The 21290-nt window shown below is 35.5% G+C and overlaps 1 protein-coding gene across 7 annotated transcripts in view; it reads right to left on the bottom strand.

Moving 5' to 3' along the window:
* Positions 1-21290, bottom strand: part of STXBP5 (syntaxin binding protein 5) — a 131351-nt gene that overhangs the window by 90418 nt on the left and 19643 nt on the right. For all 7 annotated transcript variants that reach the window (XM_036024858.1, XM_028508813.2, XM_036024859.1 and 4 more), the window contains exons 3-5: positions 17956-18037; positions 16706-16806; positions 33-167 (exon numbers count right to left, since the gene is read on the bottom strand). In XM_036024858.1, coding sequence (XP_035880751.1) covers positions 33-167; positions 16706-16806; positions 17956-18037 — 318 coding nt within the window. The remainder of the gene's footprint in view (positions 1-32; positions 168-16705; positions 16807-17955; positions 18038-21290) is intronic.

The raw sequence follows: 21290 nt of genomic DNA, 5'->3' as shown, positions 1-21290 counted from the left end.
ACTTTCAGACTTGGAAATCTGCTCAAACTCACAGTTCGATGGCTTTATTCCACATAATGACGTAGCCCGAGAGCGTGAAGGACTCCACATTGACAATGTGTATATTACCTCGCTCGGTGCCCACATAGAGCCACTTACTCTGAAAAGGCAAATGGCAAAATGTAACCCTGTAAGAGAAAAAGTGTATTTTAAAAATGAGAAAAACGTCTGGTATATTTTATTAATTCTACTAGAGGGTTTATCATGATAATATATAATTTATGAAAAGCAAAAATGATACACAACCATTGGATTTACCTACTCATTGGGATTAATAATTATGCTAATTTTGCTAAAACATTAGATTTATCTAGTCATTGTGATTAATATTTAATTATGCTAATTAAACTTATGCTTATTGAAATATAAGGCCTTACAGTAAATAGCTATCCTGGCACTATGAACAGAAGATAAGGTTTGAAATTAAAACTGTTATCCCTCAATATCCTTGGGGGATCCTGAAACCAATTCCCAAATCCACAGATGTTCAAGTCTGTGGCATATTTGGGTATAACCTACGTAATTCTCCCATGTATTGTAAATCATCTCTAGGTTACTTATAATAATACAATGTAAATGCTATGTAAATCGCTGTTATACTATACTGTTTAGGTAATAACAAGAAAAATGTTTGTACAACATGTTCGGTACTGATGGAACCATTGTAGGCCTTCTTTCTCCCTGAATATTTTCCATCTGCAGTTGGTTGAATCTGCAGGCGTGGAACCCATGGATACAGAATTCAAGGACAGGGAGGGTCGGGTCAACAGTATGTTTCAAATTTGACCGTGCCATCCACTAACTGTGTTACTTTGGCCACATCACCTTTAACCTTTCAGCAACAAACCAGGAGTCCAATACCCACATCATCCCTATGTAATACTGTATTTCTCAGGCATTATTAAACACAACATCACTCAGGATCTGTGCATACTATTCCTTCCAGGCAAAAGCTCTTCCCATATTTTTCTTCTGTTCCAGATTCAGTTGAAATACCACCTTCACTCAAACTGACATCCCCACATTCTTGTATGTCTATCAGGCTTTCCTTGTAAGAGAGTTAGGATCTACTCTCCAAACTTCTAAGCCTCTGGGAGGGAAGAGATCTTCTGTGTGAGGCTTAAACAATGTTACTGAAATATAATTCGACTACCTCCTCCTAGGTCCTGATGATGTGTGAGAGGCCTTCAGTAACAAATTATAATAATCTACATGCATGTATTATACTTTTTTATCATTTGAACAATTTCAAACGTTTTTTTCTATCAGCTCATTTGTTTTCAAGGCAAAGACAGAAACTACCCTGTCTTTTTAGTACTACTTATTTAGAAAAGAAAGGTAGTATGTTATGAAACCATATAATGCTCATCTGTTCAGATTCTGATTGTGTTTCTCAAAACAGACTAAAATTCAACGGAGTGGCATTTCAAGTAATTCACTGATAAAAGTCACTGCTAGACTACCAATACTGACACTAGATATTAGGCAAGATATAGCATACCGAACATTTGCTATTTGCATTAATACAAAACTTCACTACCAAGAATTTTCAAGATGAAACATTTATCAAATAAATGTACATGCAACTCATGGTCTCATTATTTCCTAAAGGTAATATTCTTTTAGATGATTACTTCAGGTTCACTGTCTATACTTTCTGTTGAATGTTTTATAAGATGTCATCTTTAGAAAGGATTTATGTAAGAGTAACAGCACAGAAATGTCTACTGAACCAAAAAAAAACCCCATTTTGTAGTACCTTATTTCATAAGGCAGTAAGTTCATAGGACCATTCTGAAAATTTTAGGATCATTTAGGTTTCAGAATTCAGAATTTTCTAGATTTTAGAAAGGTATGTAATCCATGTTTTATATATTACTGAGTATGAGTGGTAGCATCTCATACACACTGAATATTTTTGAGGTATAATATTAAAGTTTATTTTTTATTGAGGTATAACTGCCGTATAACATGTTATTAGTTGTAAATGTATAACATAATGATTCTATGTATATGCATAGTGTGAAACAATCACCACAGTTAAGTCTCGCTAACATCTATCACTATATAGTTAGAAATTTCTTCAGAATGAGTACTTTGAAAATCTATTCTCTTAATAACTTTCAAATATACAATATTTACAAATATACAATAATTATAGGTACTGGCAGTTTCTTCAAAAATTAAACATACACACACCATATGATCAGCCCACTCCATCCCTATGTATTTACCCAAAGAAAGGAAAGTACATGCCTATAACAAGATTTATATACAAATGTTCATAGCAGCTTTGTGATAGCCAAAAACTGGAAACAATCCTAATGTCCATGACCATCAACAAGTAAATGGATGAACCAACTGTGTCATATACTTAGAATAATATTCAGAAGTTAAAGAAAAACTATTGATACACGCATCGAAGTTGATAAATTTCAAAATCCTCATGATGAATAAAAGAAGCCAGAAAAAAGGCATATTGTATGATTCCATTTATTTACAATTTATATGCAATAGAAAATGCAAACTAAACTACTGTACAAGAAAACACATCAGTGGTTTCCTGGAGAATATGGAGGTGGAGACTAATAACACTGAGAAGCGGTCACCACCAGAAAACACCTTGAGGTGATGGGAATGTTCCTTTTCTTGATTGTGGTGCTAGTTTCATACATGTGTATCTATGTTAAGAGGTACCAAACTGTACATTTCAAATGTGTGCAGTTTATTATCTGTTAATTATACCTCCACAAGACTGTTTTTAAATTTTCTGTTTTCATAGATTTGTGGACTGAGGAATTATGAAACCAGATTGTCATTCCGACTAGCATATAGTGACAAGCTCTGGAGTTAGACTGCCTGAATTTACTTTCCAGCTGTGCCACTCACTCGCACATACTGACCCTAGTCAGCCTCTCAGAGGCTCGGTTTCTAAGCACTGAAGCACACCTCACAGTGTTCCTGCCTCATGCTGTTCACCGAATAAGACAGAGCCTGGTCGATGCTTAACAAGAGGTCTCCACAGGTAGGTGTTCAATAGATGTTAGCTAATTATTATTAAAACTAAACGATATCCTACCAGCTAGAAGTTATAGGCAAATTTAAACTACATAAAGTAAATAAAATAGTTTGTCTATTTCCCTCAATTTTAATTTCCACATTGCTCTAGAATTTAGCATAGAATCTGCATAGACCAGAATCATAATCAGTGTTTATCAAGTGAATTAATGCAGAAGTACATCAGAAGAATAATATCTGATGTACAGATATTATTTAGTACTTTTCTTGAATTAACTGTACATTACACTGTCTTGTTATTAGATGAAATTTTAAGTATGCATTAATGAATATGGGAATGTATTAAAATAACAGCAGTCAGATGAAAGCAACTTAAAAATCTGTTCAAAGAATTTCCTTTCTATTTACAGTCCTATATATCTTTTCTGATAAACTGCCATAGCTACTTTAGAAAAATCTTCAAAAAATAAGCTTCAGAGACCTTCAAAGGCCATTTTACATTTGTATTGATTTACTATATTCTTTACTAATTATAACTCAGTTTACATAAAACATTAAAAAACTTCTGGAAATGTATCCAAAGAAATCAAAATATTAACGTTTCTTGTGAAATAAGACCTTAATATATAACATCAAGGACTATCAAAAACAAATATCAACCCTTGCCCAAGACGGAGACATAGGTAAACATGCCTCACCTCTGTGATCAACTACAGCAAAAAATACAACCAGACTACAAAACAAGTATCACCCAAGATTATGAAAACTGAGGTATGTAGAAGTCCGACAACCAAGGACTTAAAGAAGCCACATTCATCCAAATGGGTAGGAGGGGTCTTGAGATGCATAGTGACATGGAGTGGCATGGAGCAGCAAGGAGGCAGGAAAGGTGGTCCTACACCAATGCGTGGTGGATAAAAATCAGGAGGGATACCCTGGGAGCAAGGGATCACAGCACTAGTCCAGACCACCCAGTCCAGGGTTCCAGCTCTAGAAAGATAAATCCCTGTAACTTCTGGCTGTAAAAACCAGTGGGAGATAGGGTGTGGGAGGGGGAGGGCAGAAGAAACTATGGGATTCTCAAGAGACTACTCTTAAAGGGCCCACAGAGGACTTAGGACTCACACAGACCCATCCCCTCTGGGATTCAGCACCAGGGCACCTTCAGCTAGAAGGGCACCAATGGCATACAGGGAAAAAGTGAAGTTCAAGTGCCAGGAAACGGATTCCTTACAGGCAAAACTCCAGAGGCTAGGCAGCAGCATTGTCCCCTCTCAGAGCACTCACCCACACCGAGCAACAGAGCAGCGACAGGTGTTGCTCCACCTTGGCGATTACCTAAGGCTCCACCCCATACAATTTAACAGGTGCCTTTTCTACAACAGGCCACATGGCTAACACAGGGAGTCAGCTCTATCTAATACATAGAAGCAAACAAAGGGAGGCTGCCAAAATGAGGAGACAAAGAAATATGGACTAAATGAAAGAACAGATCAAAACCCCAGAAAAAGAACTAAATGAAATGGAGATAAACAAGTTCATAGTTCAAAACACTGGTTATCAGGATGCTCCAGGAACTTCCTGGGTACTTCAACAGCATAAAAAAGACCCAGGCAGAAATGAAGCTTGCATTAAGTGAAATAAAGAAAAATCTAGAGGGAATCAACAATGGAGAGGATGCTGAGATTGAAATCAATGATCTGGAACACAAGGAAGGAAAAAGCATCCAGTCAGAACAGCAGGAAGAAAAGGAATTCAAAAAAATGAGGATAGGCTTAGGAACTTTGGAGACATCTTTAAAGGTAACAACATCCAAATCACAGGGGTGCCAGAAGGAGAAAAGAGCAAGAAATTGAAAACTTATTTGAAAAAATAATGAAAGAAAACTTTCCTAATCTGGTGAAGGAAACAGACATACAAGTCCAAGAAGCACAGTGAGTCCCAAACAAGATGGACCCAAAGAGACACCAAGACACATCGTAATTAAAATGCCTAAGGTTAAAGATAAAGAATCTTAAAAGCAGCAAGAGAAAAGCAGAGTTAACCTACAAAAGAGTTCCCATAGGAGTCACCTGATTTCTCAAAGGAAATTATACAGGCTAGAAGGGACTGGAAAAGTATTCTAAGTCATGAAAGTCAAGGACCTACATCCAAGATTACTCTATCCAGCAAAGCTATCATTCAGAAAGGAAGGGCAGATAAAGTGCTTCCCAGACAAGGTAAAACTAAAGGAGTTCATCATCACCAAAACGCTGTGTTATGAAATTCTAGAGGGAATTATATAAGAAAAAGAAGATCAAAATGATGAACATGAAAATGGTAATAAATTCACAACTATCAATAATCTAATCCAAATAATAAACTAAGCAAAGAAGCAGACAGGAACAGAATCATAGATATGGAGATCATTCGGAGGGTTATCAATTGCAAAGGGGGAGGAGGAGAATGGAGGTAAAAGTGGGGAGATTAAGAAGCACAAATTGGTAGGTACAAAATAGTGGGATGCTAAGAACAGTATAGGTAATGGATCAGCCAAAGAACTTACATTAATGGTCTATGGACATGAACTAAGACGGGGAGGAAGCTGGAGGGAATGGGGGTACCAGGTGAATGGGGTGTAGCGGGGAATAACTGGGACAACTGTAACAGCATAATCAATAAAATGTACTTAAACAACAAATAATTATCAACTGAGTATCAGTTAGTGAAACAGCAAATATCAAATAGAAAAACAACATATATCTACAGAAATAATGAATAACATCTGAGAAAACTGTTCCTTGTTGTATGGGAGACTCCGAAGTTCCATTTTGAATGATCTTACTTTGAATAATGAAGATGCCAAAGTGTTTTTATATAAAAAATGATATGAAAAACAAAAGTAACCGGAGGGTCATCAGCAACTGTTAACTACATTTTTCTATTTTTATATCAGATTTTCCTTTATTGTACTCTTTATTGCATAGGTGTATTTTAAGTATCTTCCAGCCTGTAGCTTATGTCTTTTTTTATTAAAGAACTTTCCCTCCCTCCCTCCTCTTCCTACACATGTATGTGTTCGTGTGTAAGTATATACATACACATACTTATAGATATACATGCATACACACATAAATATAACCCTATGGGTACATTATGCAAGTTTGCTATTATCAAATAATTTTATTAGTTTTTATCATGTTTTCTCATTCCTCCAAAATTTACTGTTTCCATAAGTCATTAAAAAAGCCTGGACCAACATAAACTTTCATATTTTTTTCTTCATGTTCATAAAATACACATTGAATACATAAGGACTTTTTGATGGGGAGAAAGTCACTTTTTTCTTTTTTTTAAAGATATTGTACAAATTGTTCTGAATCTTGCATTACTACCTATCAGCAGCTGGTGGATGAAATTTGTCTTTTACCTTTATGGTAAGCGTATGGTAAAAAACTTTTAACCCCTTTCCTATATAGCTTGTACTCTTTCGTGTATGCTATTGAGGCACACACTGCCCATGTTACAAATACTCCTTATATCACTTTCTTCCAAGTTTAATTTCTCTGTGGTCACTTCATATTTAAGTGTTTAACTGGTTTACAACTCATTTTAGTTATGAGGTAGGGACCACTTTTTTCCATATTCGTAAGAGTTGTCACAGCATTTTTTATTTACTGCATCTTTTTTTCTGTTTGTAATATCACCTTTGTCATATAAGTATCTGTCTCTGAATACATATGACTCTGGATCCCTTTACTGTGCTTTTATCCATTTGTCTCCTTCTAATTATTATGCCATTTTAATTTCTACAATTTAATACAATTTAAGTGCCACAATCTCATATTTCTTTTCAAAACTGTCCAGGCCCTTCTTTTCTCCACAAAAATTTCAGGATCAGCTTAAGTCCCATGAACAATCCTGTTAAAATTTTGATTGTAATAGTACTGAATGTATAGATTTTGGTGAGAAGTAACATATTTTACAACTTGAGTATTCCTTCCTATGAAGTTCTTCAAATGTTTATCATCTTTTAGTCCTTCAATAAAGTTTTGATATTTTCTCTATATAGATAGATCTTATATATTTTTGCTAGTGTTATTTCTAGAAACAAAATTTCATGACATGCTGTTTTTTCCCTTTCATTTGCTTTCAAACTGAGAACTATATTCTGTCATGTATAATGTGCAGTTTTTTGTCCAAATTTTTGAGGGAAAAATAAGAATGCACATTATACATGGGTATAATGATTACATACCAGGGGTATCATAATCCCATGTATAATGCACACAGAAATGTGGGTGTGCATTATACATGGGAGTCAATTATACACGGCAAAATAACGTAATCATTCTTTAGTATATACTTTATAAACAGCTCAACTGTTGCATTTTTTTTAGTTTTTAATCAAATCTAAAAGTCAATGATTTTACTACCAATATAATTGAACTTAGTTTTCCCATCCTGTTTAGGATCTCTTTCTATGATTTTTATCTTTTTTCCTTAACTTCTATTTATTAATTTCCTTCATTTCCTTTTTTCTTCCCCTAATGATTTCAACATTATATTCAATATGTATTCTATCCTTCCAGTATTTAACATAAACTATTCAAGCATTTTATTCATCTTTGTTATCTCAATACCCAGCATAATCCCTGGTACACAGAAGGTAGGCAATGTTTGGTGAACCGAACTTAATTAACCTTCTAAAGTGTTTTTTTTTCCTTATTTCCAAATATGAAGCACTACTCCCATTTTATACTACTCCTAAGCCAACCAGTAATTTTACAGTCCTTTCAGCAGTCTAAGATATAATTTTTCTGAGGCAGTATTGCATTCATACAGTTAGAGGAATAATACACTGTGGTGGGCAAAAGTACATTTATGGTTGCAATTATGTGAAACATAGAGTTTATTCTTGTATTAATTATTGTATTATTTCTTTGTATTATACTTGAAACCTACCTGTGGCCACCCCTCTTTGCCCTAAGCATAAAAACAAAGTTTTTCATTCATTATTTTCTCTGGTATTTTCCACCAGACTTAGGTCATGCTGATGGGCAAAGCTAAAATGCTCTTATACTCACCACTGATTACTAGCCCCTTCTTCCATATAACCTTTTTATACCTTAAGCGCATTTTAAGGCCCTTGTGCAACGAGACCAATCTCTTTGAATGTCTTTCCCAATTTCCTTGTCAGAATTTCTTAGTTGTTATGTATAATTTTATTCTAGGAAGTTATCCAACACTTCTTAAGCATCCTTCCTTTTACAGCCTCAAGGTCATCAAATCACAATTGTCTTTCCTGAAACACAGATTTTTTTTTCTTTTTAAATTTGTCTCAGCACATGGTTCTCTATACTCAGAGTCCCAAGGTGACTCATCATTTCCATGTCACCAACCAATTCTCTTTGTAGATTAGAACTGGGCCCAGAGAAGTAGATCCCTCTGTGTACTTTCCTACCAGGCCTGGATACCACTCCATTTCTGCATTCCAGTCCTGAATATCATCCCACCAAATTGCTCTCATGTCTAATGCTTGTACACTTCTCATTACGCTGCTTTCAAAGAAAATATTTTGCTGATATGATGCAATTACCACAAAAACTGTAATTCTAGGTCTCTGATTTGTTCCAATATTATGATTAAAATTTTTCTTGCACAGAAATATGTGCAGTGAATTAATTAAAAATCCCGGGAAGACCTGTATACATTTTTTAAGGGCTGGTATCTAGCCAAATACTCTTTTACAGCTCTTCCCTATTCATGTGCACTGAGCAAATTGCAAGCCTCATACATATGAAAAGCATAATATTTAGGTAGTATTATGATGAGAATGTAATGGGATAAATTAAGTTTCTTTTCCTACATTGATTTATTTATGAAAATCTGATGCCAGCGCAGAAGCCAGTCCCTGAAGTACTTATAGGCACCAACTCTCCCTCTACTGTGTTGGTACTCGAATGAATTACTCCATTTGCCAAACAGTTTTTTTCTCAAGAGGACTTTGGACATTAATACTCCACTGATAATTGCTAGGATGTAATTTTGATTATTAATGTATTCCATGTGATACTATATATTCCTACTCATTAGTGTAAGATGCATGCATGCTTATTTTATTCTCTAAATGTATAGCTATATCTATCATCAAATGAAAGAGTTATGAATCAGTATTAGAAATAAACTGTAAATCAGTGTTAGGATAAAAGAAAAATATTTATCTTTAAAATAAACATGTTAATTTTAATATAAAGACTGTTACTCAGGTGCCTAACATCCTTATGCCAAAGAAAACTCTATTCTCTGAAATTTCACAAAGGAAATTGTCTTGACCCCTGAGAATAAATAATGTTAAAGTGTTTTATAAACAATAAGGAATTATAGAATTAAGAGATAAAATTATTAGACAATAATAGTGGGATCTAAATAAAAAAGCCGATATATATAATTGAATCATCAGTCTTAAAAGGCTTCATAAATGCAGAAATTTAACATGGTTGAGAATAACTGTCGTGTCAACTCAAGGCAATGAGAAAAGACTAGTAGATAGTTGCAGCTGCTTATAAACCTATGACTGCCTCCCAATTAGAGGAAAAAAGCAAAGTAGAAGCTAAATGAAACATAATATATAAGGCAATTACCCAACAGAATATGCCTGTCAAACTCTCAATTTCGACATAAACAAACTATCTCTTCTTACATGTATAAACCCAAAGGTGCATTACAACGAGGTTCACCAATATGAAGCAAGAGGAATGAAGGAGACATATATCAGTTTCCTAGAGATGCCATCAACAAAAATGACCACACAGTAGGTGGCTTAAAACAATAGGGATTTATTCTTCCGGAGTTCTAGAGGCTAGTAGCCAGCAGAAACCAAGGTGTCAGCAGGGCCAGGCTTGCTCTGAAGGCTCCAGAGGACGTGTGTCCCACCCCCCGGCTCCCCCAGCTTCTGGTGCTGCCAGGTGTCCTTGGCATTCCCTGGTTTGCAGGGACTCAAGTGTCAATCCCTACCCCGTCTTTACACGATGATCACCCTGTCTGTCTGTCTCTCTTCTCCTCTTCTTGTAAGAACACCACTCATATTAGATAAGGTCCACCTTAATAACTTCGTATTAACTTGCTTACACCCACAAAGACCCTATTTCCAAATAAGGTTATAGTCACAAATACTGGGGTTAGGATTTCAACATCTTTTGGAAAACACGATTCAATCCTTATCAGGTGTAAGACATCCAAGGCCATGCCTCCAAGGTTCCCTACCAATGTACTGCTATGGCCAACACTTTTCAGGTTGCAGGGGATTTAGATGATGCAGCTACTACTGCTGGTAAATTATTTATTGTGGTGTAAACCGTATAAAAGATAAATTCCTAATGAGACATGAACCTGGCAATTGGCACAATAAGCTACATGCTATTCAAAAAAGACATTTAAAACACTGTATTTTCCAACTTTCAAAGTATTTTTGCTTTTTATGATTAAAAAATATTCTGTATTGTATCCTTTTTGGTTTCAGCCTCCTTCCCTGTTAGGGACTGAACTATGCCCCTCTACCTCCCCACTCATTTACTGAAGACCTTTTCCAATTTTCCTTTTCCAATTAGTTGATTCTATAAACACTAAATAAAATCTCTTAAGTTAATGCAGATATTCCAAGTTACAAAAGTATTGTTGAATAAAAATCCAATACCTTTAAAAACAAAAATAATTATAGGTAATTTCTACATACTATAAACTATTGTATGTGCTTTATACATATTTCTTACTTTATACATATTAACTTTATAACATGAATCTTAGGATTTTTGTGAGATCATAATTATCCATTTTATAGACAACAAAATGGGTATAGTTACAAGTGACTGGTCTATGAACTAAGATTCAACATACGTAGTTTACCTCCAGAGTCTGCAGGTGTAACCACTACGGTATACTGCTTCTCAGGTAACAGAGAAAATCACATTTTAAGATAAGTGACTAAATATGGTAAAAACGGAACTTGTATAAGCTGGCTGCTAACCAAGGAGGACATTCATAAGTTTGTATTATTGCTCAATTCAAAATCATTCTGTGGAAACTGAGATATATATTTACTTCATACAAACAAATGTCATTTTATTGGGCATCTGGGAATCTTAAGTCTGACCAAGGTCCTAATCACAAGGCCCAAGTCTGTCTTGTTTATAAATGTACAAGAGGGAACCTGCAAAAACCAGAATTATCTTCTGGAGGGTGGGCCCCTTGTAGTACAGGCTTCCCCAGCTACCTGAGTATTCTAGGAACCCATCTGTATCAGCAGACCAGCTAGCACTGTTGTGAAAGGCTGCATTCAGCTTCAGTGAATTTGTTTCGAAAACTTTCAAAGTGTTTGCCCATTTCATGACGGGTGATTTACGAGCCCACCTGCCCACACCACACTGAGTGTGCAGCAGCCTTTGACCAAAAACCGCATGGCCCCCGTGCCCCTCCCTCCACATTCACCTGATTTCACCCAGAGAGACTTCTTTTTTGTTTCCCTGGATGAAAAAAATGTCTTCAAAGGGAAACATTTTGTTGATATGGAAGAGGTGAAACAAAAAATGGCAGAACCACTAAAAGGCACCAAAACCAACAAGTTAAAAAAAGAGTTTTGAGCAATGGAAAAAACATCTCTAATGTTTTTTAACGATTGGATGCAACAGGTGTATTGCACCCAATGGAGAGTACTTTGAAAGCGACTGAAGTTTAAACATGTACAAATAAATACACGATTTTTAATAAATAAATTCTGTTTTGAGGGGCTCCTTCCTCGTAAGCTCAGGAGTCGGCATTAAGCTGACACATAATAAGACACGTTCGATAATCATCTATAGAAAAAACTGGGATAAAAGGGCAAAGCATTTTAATATTTGAGGGAAAAGAAATAGTAAAGACTACATGAATCAGAGGGGAAACTTTTCTGCAAATTAGGACACCAACACACGAATCAGTGAAGTAAGAACTCACTGATGTGAATTCTTGGGTCCAGTGAAGTATGAGCCCAAGTTCATAGAATTAAACCAAGACTTGGGACTACACTTTCTATATTTTTTTCTTAAACACATAAAAGTAAAATCATATTAAAATATCTGTATTACATGGTTACATAAGAATGTAAATGTACAGTACACTTAAAAGTGGTTAAGATAGTAAGTTTTACGCTGTATATTTTAGCACATATAACAAAAACTAAAAAAACCCTACATTATGAAAAAATGCAATTTAAATCACCACATATAATTTCTGTATGTCTATAAATTTCTACTAAAATAAGAAAAATTTAACTACTTAAAAATAAGACATATTGTAATAAAAACCTTAAAACCTTAAACTTAAAACCTTAAGTTTAAATTATTTTATAATTGTTCAGAATGTAATAAAAAAGCCATTTATAAACTTTTCATATTTTGTCTAGCTTTCTTTGCTTCAGAAGAAAACATGTAAATAGCATAATGATGAAATAAAGTAATTTAACTATTAAGTTAACCCAAATCCATCATTAAGTAAAGAGAAAACTAATTAAGTTCCTGCTTATTTTACTTCAGTGTCAACAACAAAATAAGCAGTGTGGTAATCATTATAAGTATTCACAAAGAATCCAGCTTTTGGCCCTGGCTGGCATAGCTCAGTGGATTGAGCACGGGCTGTGAACCAAAGTGTCACAGGTTCGATTCCCAGTCAGGGCACATGCCTGGGTTGCAGGCCATGGCCCCCAGCAACCACACATTGATGTTGCTCTTTCTCCCTCCCTTCCCTCTCTAAAAAAATAAATAAATAAAATCTTTAAAAAAAAAAGAATTCAGCTTTTTTCTCTTTCTGGTTATATGACTAAAATTAGGGATGGTCGTATGACTTGCTCTGGCCCACAAAATGAGAGAGGAAGAGATATATATATAAGTTCCAGGCAGAAGCTTTAAGAGCCAATGAGAGCTTCATCATATTCTCTTTCTTCCTGTGTTACAGTGACTGGCAATACTGTAAAGACCGTTCCTCCACCAGGATTCTGGAAGACTGTAATGAAACGGAACAGAGTTCCAGCAAACCCATGTAGGTCATTAAGTCATTAAGATTTTGAGAGTATTTGTTACGATAGCATAACCCAGACTATCCTGACTTACACAGATATAAACACTGAACATAAAGAAGTTAGTTCTATACATAAAAGAATGGTTCTTACGAAGGCGGGAGATGGGAAGGACGGCCAGGGAATGACAGGAATTTGTCCCAACAGAACGCTTCCATCAGGGCATTTGAAAAGTCCTGAATGGCTCAGAACTCAGACTGAGGGGCAGAAAAAGTCTTCTGACTGGGGACAGATTCCTAGAGCAGAGGACAGCCTCTACTCCCCCTTCCCCTCCCCACCTGCAGCCAGGTGCGGAGAAGAAGCAGGCTATTCCAAATGCCATGTCTCTCCTTCCTGCAGTGTGAGGAGATCTGAACTTCAGTAGTGAGAGAATAAACCACGGTTCACCCAGGAGGCACCAGGGCCTTTTCTTGGCATTTTACATCCAAGAGCTGCCATACAAGTCTGTAGCCATCTTTGAAAATTTCATTCCAAGGGTGATCTTCAAGGACCAGGTACTCATGCTATATAGTATTATTTATTGTTGCCTTAATGAAGGTCAAGCAGAAGCTGAATCCTGAACTGGACCACCTAGGTTGTGCTGGTCAGCCGGGTTTCATCTACAAGTGTGCTCAGCAGCTAGCATTAAGCTGGCACACAGTGAGCATTCTCTAACTATAAAATAAATGGGCATGGGACAGCAATTAAAACTGGGAACCCCATCAGTTCAGTTCAGTTGTGTAACTTTTGGGACCAGGGCACACCACTGTGCAGGCTGTGCCCTGAATGACAGCACTCAACCAAGGGGAGGTGTGGGAGACTCTGGGAGGCTGCATCCACCAAGAAGGGCCACTCCTTCGCACTCGACACAAAGGCTCCTTCTGTCGGTCAAGATCTGTGCCTACAAGCACCTTACAGACTAGCTCAGGGTTCCTCACCCATGTTTACCAAAGCTTCTTGGATACCATCCTTAGAGGTGCTGCAGAGCCTTACTCCATACCTGACCATTATCAATTCCTGACTCTGAGACTCCTTGAGGTTTGACCCTCTCTCTCCGTGATGATGTAGCACGATAACCTGCAGTGTACTTGTTCATGAACTTGGACTACATACTGTGACATTCCTATATCCCAGTGAGGAATATGGAGATGACACTAGCAAATAAGGTGTCAGTATTATTCTGCTGGAATCCTACATTCTGGCAGAATCTCTACAGTGAGTGGTAGTTTTAAGAGAACTTCCACAAAAGAACATCGGCACCCCCATGTCCACTGCAGCATTATATACAATCGCCAAGATATGGAAGCAGCCCAAGTGTCCATCAACAGTTGTGTGGATAAAACAACTATGGGACATTTACACAATGGATTACTGCTCAGCTGTAAAAAAGAAAAAAAATTTTACCCTTTGCAACAGCATGGATGGACCTGGAGAACATTATGCTGAGTGAAATAAGCCAGCCAGAGAAAAACAAATCCCATGATTTCAGTCATATGTGGAATCTAACGAACACACTGAACTAACGAGTAAAATACAGACTCAGAGAGCAGTATGATGCTAAGCGGGGAAGAGAGGGGTTTAGGGGGCAGAGGGATTGAACAAAAAGGAAAAAGGACTCTTGAACACAGACAACAGTGTGGTGATTACAGCGGGGGGAGGAGGACAAAAGGGGACTAAATCACAGTGAAAAAATACAATTAAAAATTAAAATAAATAAAGAGAACTTCTATAGTACTGTACTGACCAAATGACATAATTTTTGATGTACTGTAGGTCACAGTTTCTTAACTTTGACAGTATTATTACTTTGGGCTTGACGACTCTTTGTAACAGGGTACTGTTTTGTGCATTTCAGACCGTGTCTGGCAGCATTCCCGGTCTTTGTTCACTAGACGTCAGAAGCACGGCTCACCCCCACCCCCACCTGTGACAACAAAAAACATCTCCGGACATTGCCACATGCCCTCCGGGGGATAAAATCAAGCCAGGCTGACAACTACTCTGCCAGGTCTACTTTCATCTGCAGCAGGTGGTATGAGACTGACAACAAAGGTATGTGTCCTGGCACTGAGATGCCCACCACTATCTCCTCCCACTCCATCACATTTGAGGCTGAAGTAGGCGCCCCCTGAGATCCAGCTGGCTAGCAGACTGAGGAGCTCTGCCCTGCAAGTTGAGAGGCTGGCTCTACTCCCAGCAGGTAGAAAAGAACTGAACCTTGACTTTTTGCTTACTCTTCCTCCCTAATCTTACCCCTCCCTCCTTCCATTAACTCTTCCTTCACCTCTGTCCCTCTCTTTCTTAGAAGTAATGCCATGATTCAACTAAAGCCACTAGGTGACTTACCTTCTCAGACAAGATGTAGCCCAAGAACAAACTTTGCTGCTGACCCCCTGCCAGCTCTGGCCTCTGTCCCCCATCATGCCCCTCCATACAATAAAGATATGCCTTGCTGTTGACAAGGCTTGTCTTCATTGTATGGGGGACTGAACTTCTATATTCCCAGTAGCCTAGTTTGCATACTTTGAAGGCCAGTGCGGGCAGAAGTAGAGACTCTCGATGAGACTGACCTGGTCATACAACCTCAACAGACTGACACTTATCAAAGCAGAACCATGGCCTGACGCCTGTCTTCCAACAAACATGGCCCAAACACACTTACTCCACTGCATTCAGAGACCAGCTGGACCCACATTTCTTTTACACATACAGATGTAACATATACTCATATACAGACACATACACATATATACATATGGATTTTATATATATAAATCAAAAAGTAGGTCTCACAAGCAATTGGGGACAGGAAGGTGACTATATTCCTACTCACATTTCATTCAAAAGTAAGTTCCATTTAAGTCAAATATTAAGCATGACAAGTGCAACTTTAAAAGTACTATAAGAAAATAAGGAAGAATATTTAATAAAATTGGAGTGTGATATGCCTTTCCAATGAAAGCACAAACACACATCATATGAGGGATTTCTGTGACCAAGCTGTTCCACTCTACAAGCATCTTACAGACATGTTCATTAATGTGGATAGGCATATATGTAACATAATACAACACAGCAAAATGAACAGCAGACAGAAAATGACATAAATGCCCGTTAATAACAAAGACTGACTGAACACATTATGGCATTTCCATACAGTGGAGTATCATGCACTTATGAAAATGACTAAGGACGGTTTAAAAGTGCCAATATGCAACAATCTATCAGATAAAGTTACAGAGAAAATATGTAACGCCTTCCCTTTTATGCAGAAAAAAGTTATGCAGAGATTTTTGCTTATATAGAAAGACTGCAAGTATTTCTAAAACGACACAAAAGAAATTTATGTGGTTGCCTCTGGAGGGGAAGATGGATCTGAAAGGAAGAAAACTTACTATTCACTGGACATCCTTAGTTGTTCTGAATTATGTTTAGGATAAAATCCATCACAAGAAAATAATATCAAAGAACAAAATTCAAAGAAAATATTTCAACACAGAATAGCAAATACATATATATATATGTGATATGTTTATACACATATATACACACACTTATATATGAAAACCAAGAGATTCTCACCTTTCTCTGCAAAATTTAAGTGAATGAAGTATGGCAGGTCTCTTTTGACGTAAATTCCATAAATGTAACGTGTCATCAGCCAAGGCACTCACAAGAGCTCCCTTAAAAATAAAGTACAATGTATTTTATATAGAATACAATTTACAAATACTGTACTATTATTGTACTATTGTTATGTAAAATGTTACTATAGGAGAAGCTGGAGGAAAAAAATGCACAAGACCTCTCTATTTTGAAACTAACAGCTAGTCTCAATTATTTCAAAATAAGAAAATTTTTTAAAAAGGAAAAAAATCTGAGTCTTCATATATGGGATTGACAACCTTTTTTTAACACTTCATGCAGCTCTATGGAGCATACTAAGGTTAAAAAAAAAAACAAAAATGCTTCCTCTTACCCTGAAAAACCCACACAATTGCATTTTATTTGGATCCTAATTTTGCTGAATATTTTTTCTTTAACTCTTTACGCTCATGATACTTTTAATCTTTTGATATGAACAAAACATTTATCAAAAGCCAGAGGTACTGAGTATTTTCTTTCTCTCATATACATTTAAGAATTTAAGAGAAAAATGATGTCCATAATTATCTTCACAGGTAAAAATCACCAAGTCGTTTCTGGAATAATTTCTCTTTCTTCCTTTTATGACCAGCTTTTGCTGCCTGTCACTACTTACAGTAAGCATCTATTCTCAGAGCCGATCATACTTTTTAAAACCTGCGAACACATTGTTTACTCTGCTGATAAAATGGGGTTTGTCTAACTCCTTCCAAACTTTGCACTCTATGAAAAAAAAAAAGGTATCATCAATTACTTCAACCAACAAGTGACACATCAAGAACTTTGGACAATAGTCAGTTTCTAATGGATTTTGGTTTCCTGGTTGTGTTTCAAAACTCATTCGAGAAGTACATTTTGTTATTTATAATAAATTCCATTTTAAAAAACATTTTAATATCGATTTTTATGTTTTATAACTTTCAATATCAACTGAAATAAAATTTAAATGCAGCACCCTCTACCACAAAGATTTAGCTTACACCATTCTATTTGCAACGCTGTTTTGAGAAACATCATTTATATAACTGTCCAAAATGATGTCTTGTGGTGAATTACTATTATCTCTGAACTGTAAGAAATTAGTTTTTTGTTTACATATTTCAATATGAATGAATTCAAAAAATCTTGAAGACGAGATGTGGCTCTAAGTCATACATAGGTAGGAGAGATTAAAGCAGTCCACTAACCTCATTAATCAGGAACTGGAGCTGGATTACTGCGGCTCCGCTGTCATGCTGACAATAACATTCTACTCCTGGACGACCAAAGCTGTCATTAATTCCATTAAGGAGTTTATGGTATGTGTGGGCTTTTTATAGAAATTTGGTCAATATTGTAACAGACTCATAAATATTCCAATGACCTGAGAGTCAATACATGCTACTTACTGAGGCCTACATTTAGAGTTAGGTTTATTACACATCAAACTAATCAGGTAGTCTCTGTTGAAAATCTGAATGTTCAATGACTACAGATCTAAAAGAAGTAAGACAGTATTAGGAAAAAATGAAGGATTTAAAACAGCAATAAACAGAAACAAAATAGTACATATTTATACAGCTTTACTCTGGCCCAACTGTTTTCTTTCACTTAAAATAAAAAGATGAGGAATCTGAAAGGCAGACAAATGTTATTTTGGAATATTGCTCTTAAATAATTCTTTTTCAGGAATTTTTCATTCCTGTAGGGTTATTCTAAAATAGTTTACACTAAAAATATAATGAAGAGCCACGTAACTATGTGGCATGATGTTATCTCACCAATGACTATGTCAATTTCTACAACAGGCTTGAAGAGAGATTAAAATGCAAATTTCTATGAATCTGTATATAATAACAGCAAACACAAAGCATTTTCTTGGTAGGCATTTTATAAACATATTACATACTTTAACTAATTTAATTCTTAAAATCCATGAAGAATATATAATTTCACCTCATATGAACAGAAAAAATACTGCAGCACAAAGAAATTAAGTAACTTGCCCCAAGTCACACAACTAGAAAATAGCAGAGATGGAATCTGAATCACATTCTAGCTCCGAAGTCTACGCTCTTGCTTAATAAGATATGGTGAGTAAAGAACAAATAAAAACACTTATAGATCTTATGTATCAGCTGTTGTTATATGCTTTTATCCTTTATAAACTTGAAATGAGATGTTAGTCATTTTAATATGCTGCTTTAATAATATACTTTACACTACTCGATAAATATTAATACAAAGTAAAAAACTAAATATAAAAATAAAATTTCATGGGACTTAATAAAACAATAGCACTCTATATAAATTCACACTCAGGTATAGAATGACCTGAGTATTTCTACATTCCATTTACACATGTCCTAGGATTATTCTTAATTAAAAATAATTGCAACAAAGATTAAATTCCTATTCTCTAGCCATTTTTTTCTTTTTGACTTCTAGAAATATTTCTAGGTGGTATTTATATTCAACAGATTTTTTCATTTTATTACTAACAATTAACTCTTCTATTATTTTATAAAGTCACAGAGTGACTTCATGTTGGCCAACATGTTGGCTAAATATGTTTAGACTAACTGAACATATTTAGCCAACAGCACCACACTCTTTAAACACTTTGAATTGATCATTATTATCATCGATAGTAGTATATTTACTACACAAATTGCCCAAATGCAACTACAGGAAACTAGATTTCAAATTGCTACTACTGGCACCTGGTGGTGCCCAATCACACACTAGTAGGATAACGAAAGAAATGTCTTCATCTCTGTTCACTCGTTTTTTCTCAGATGACAGCAAAGACTTTGCCCTTTTATTCAGTAAAATGAGTCTAATTCAAATCTTCCCAGATAAATTATTCTTCCTGGTACCAATTAGCAGATTCTCTTATTCCCATTTTATATGACTAGTGTAAAACTTCTCTTACATAATCAGATCAGGACTGATAACTAAGGTCATAAAAAATGTGAGCTATTGTGCAGAATCATAAAAATTCTACTTACCTTACATGCTATTTACACATAAAACATAATTTTGCTAATCTTATGATATTAGTCAAAGATGTTTTCTTTAAGTGTGGCTCTATTAACTAGAGTTCAGCATTATTTTTCTTGAATAAAAAACATAACCGTAACTACCCAGGTATAAGATTTATATTTAATTTTTCAAATGGAACTTTAAAGATACTGGCAACCCAATCAGAGTACAGCATTCATATAGTTTTATGATTTCTTTTCCAATTGTCTACTGTTATTTTATCCACATAACATAAGAAAAGAAATTTTAGGTGATTGACCTTCATGAAGTTTTTCCAAAATATTCACTATAGGTTTTTACATATTAAAAACCCTCTCTTTTTACATTCCTATTTCATCAATTTGTATGTTATTAATTATGTCATTATAATATCAAATATTAAATGCAAACAGATTTGGGAATAAAAAAAACTGACTGTTGGTAACTAAAGGACAAGCAAATAGTTGTATTAATTTGGGCCTCATGGGAAACAGCCTGCCAGTCTTGAAACTTTAGCATGTTGTGGGCATCAATCAATATTTTACTCAAAGACAATGAAAAGTGTTTGTAAAATCCAGAAATGTAGTTACATGGAGATCGAGAAAAGTGTTATGCTTATTTTATAGACAGCGCTATTCCAGACAAAACTATACTTTTTTATGAGATTAAATATAGTCATTTATTTCTAGCTAAGATGATAAATCTATTTTCTTAATATAAGAAATACTTACTGAGTATCTATTGAATTCCAGGCACTGTGCCTTAAATACATGAGCACACACATACACACAGTCAATTTTTACACTTACTATTCCTAACTTACTTTAGGAATTCCTAGTCAATTCCCAACTTACTTTATTTTAAAATAGGAGAATAAACATAGAGGAAGCATGTCCAATCAGTATTTTTACAAACTGGGTATATAATAATAAAGTCAGACTAGTGTAATAGTATAAAATTAGACCAAATGTAACTCTTAGTAGCAAGTAAACACTATAAAAACCAATTAGGCATAAACAATATGCCAATCATATATTTTTTCTAGATTCAGGTTTCATATTAGTTAAGGTAATGAATACCTACTAATGTTAACAATGAAGCACTACCACCCTGCGGAATAAGCCAAAAGCTAGAGTACTCTACAAATTCTAGTTGAAATTTTCGGCCAGCCTCCTTACAAAATCTTCATGTGTAAAATTATCATCCAAAAAACATTTGAGAGACTATAGCTATGGGAGAGGAACAGTTCCTAGCCAAGTTAAATAAGGCATTAAAATGAGTAAACAACCCTATGCTCAAAAAGCTCACAAATCAAATACTATACATTAGAACAAAGGACAAAAACCACATGATCCCTTCCATGAACACAGAAAAAAGTCTTCGACAAAATCCAGCACTATCATCATAAACTACTCAGTGGGAAGAGTACTTCTTCAACCTGACTAAGGGCATCTATGAACAACCCACACTTAATATCACACTTAATATCACACTTTATGCTGAAAGACGGAATGCTTTC

This window comes from Phyllostomus discolor, chromosome 4, assembly GCF_004126475.2.
Source record: "Phyllostomus discolor isolate MPI-MPIP mPhyDis1 chromosome 4, mPhyDis1.pri.v3, whole genome shotgun sequence".
In the NCBI taxonomy this organism is placed as follows: Eukaryota; Metazoa; Chordata; class Mammalia; order Chiroptera; family Phyllostomidae; genus Phyllostomus; species Phyllostomus discolor.
This window is presented reverse-complemented; position numbering and strand designations above follow the sequence as displayed.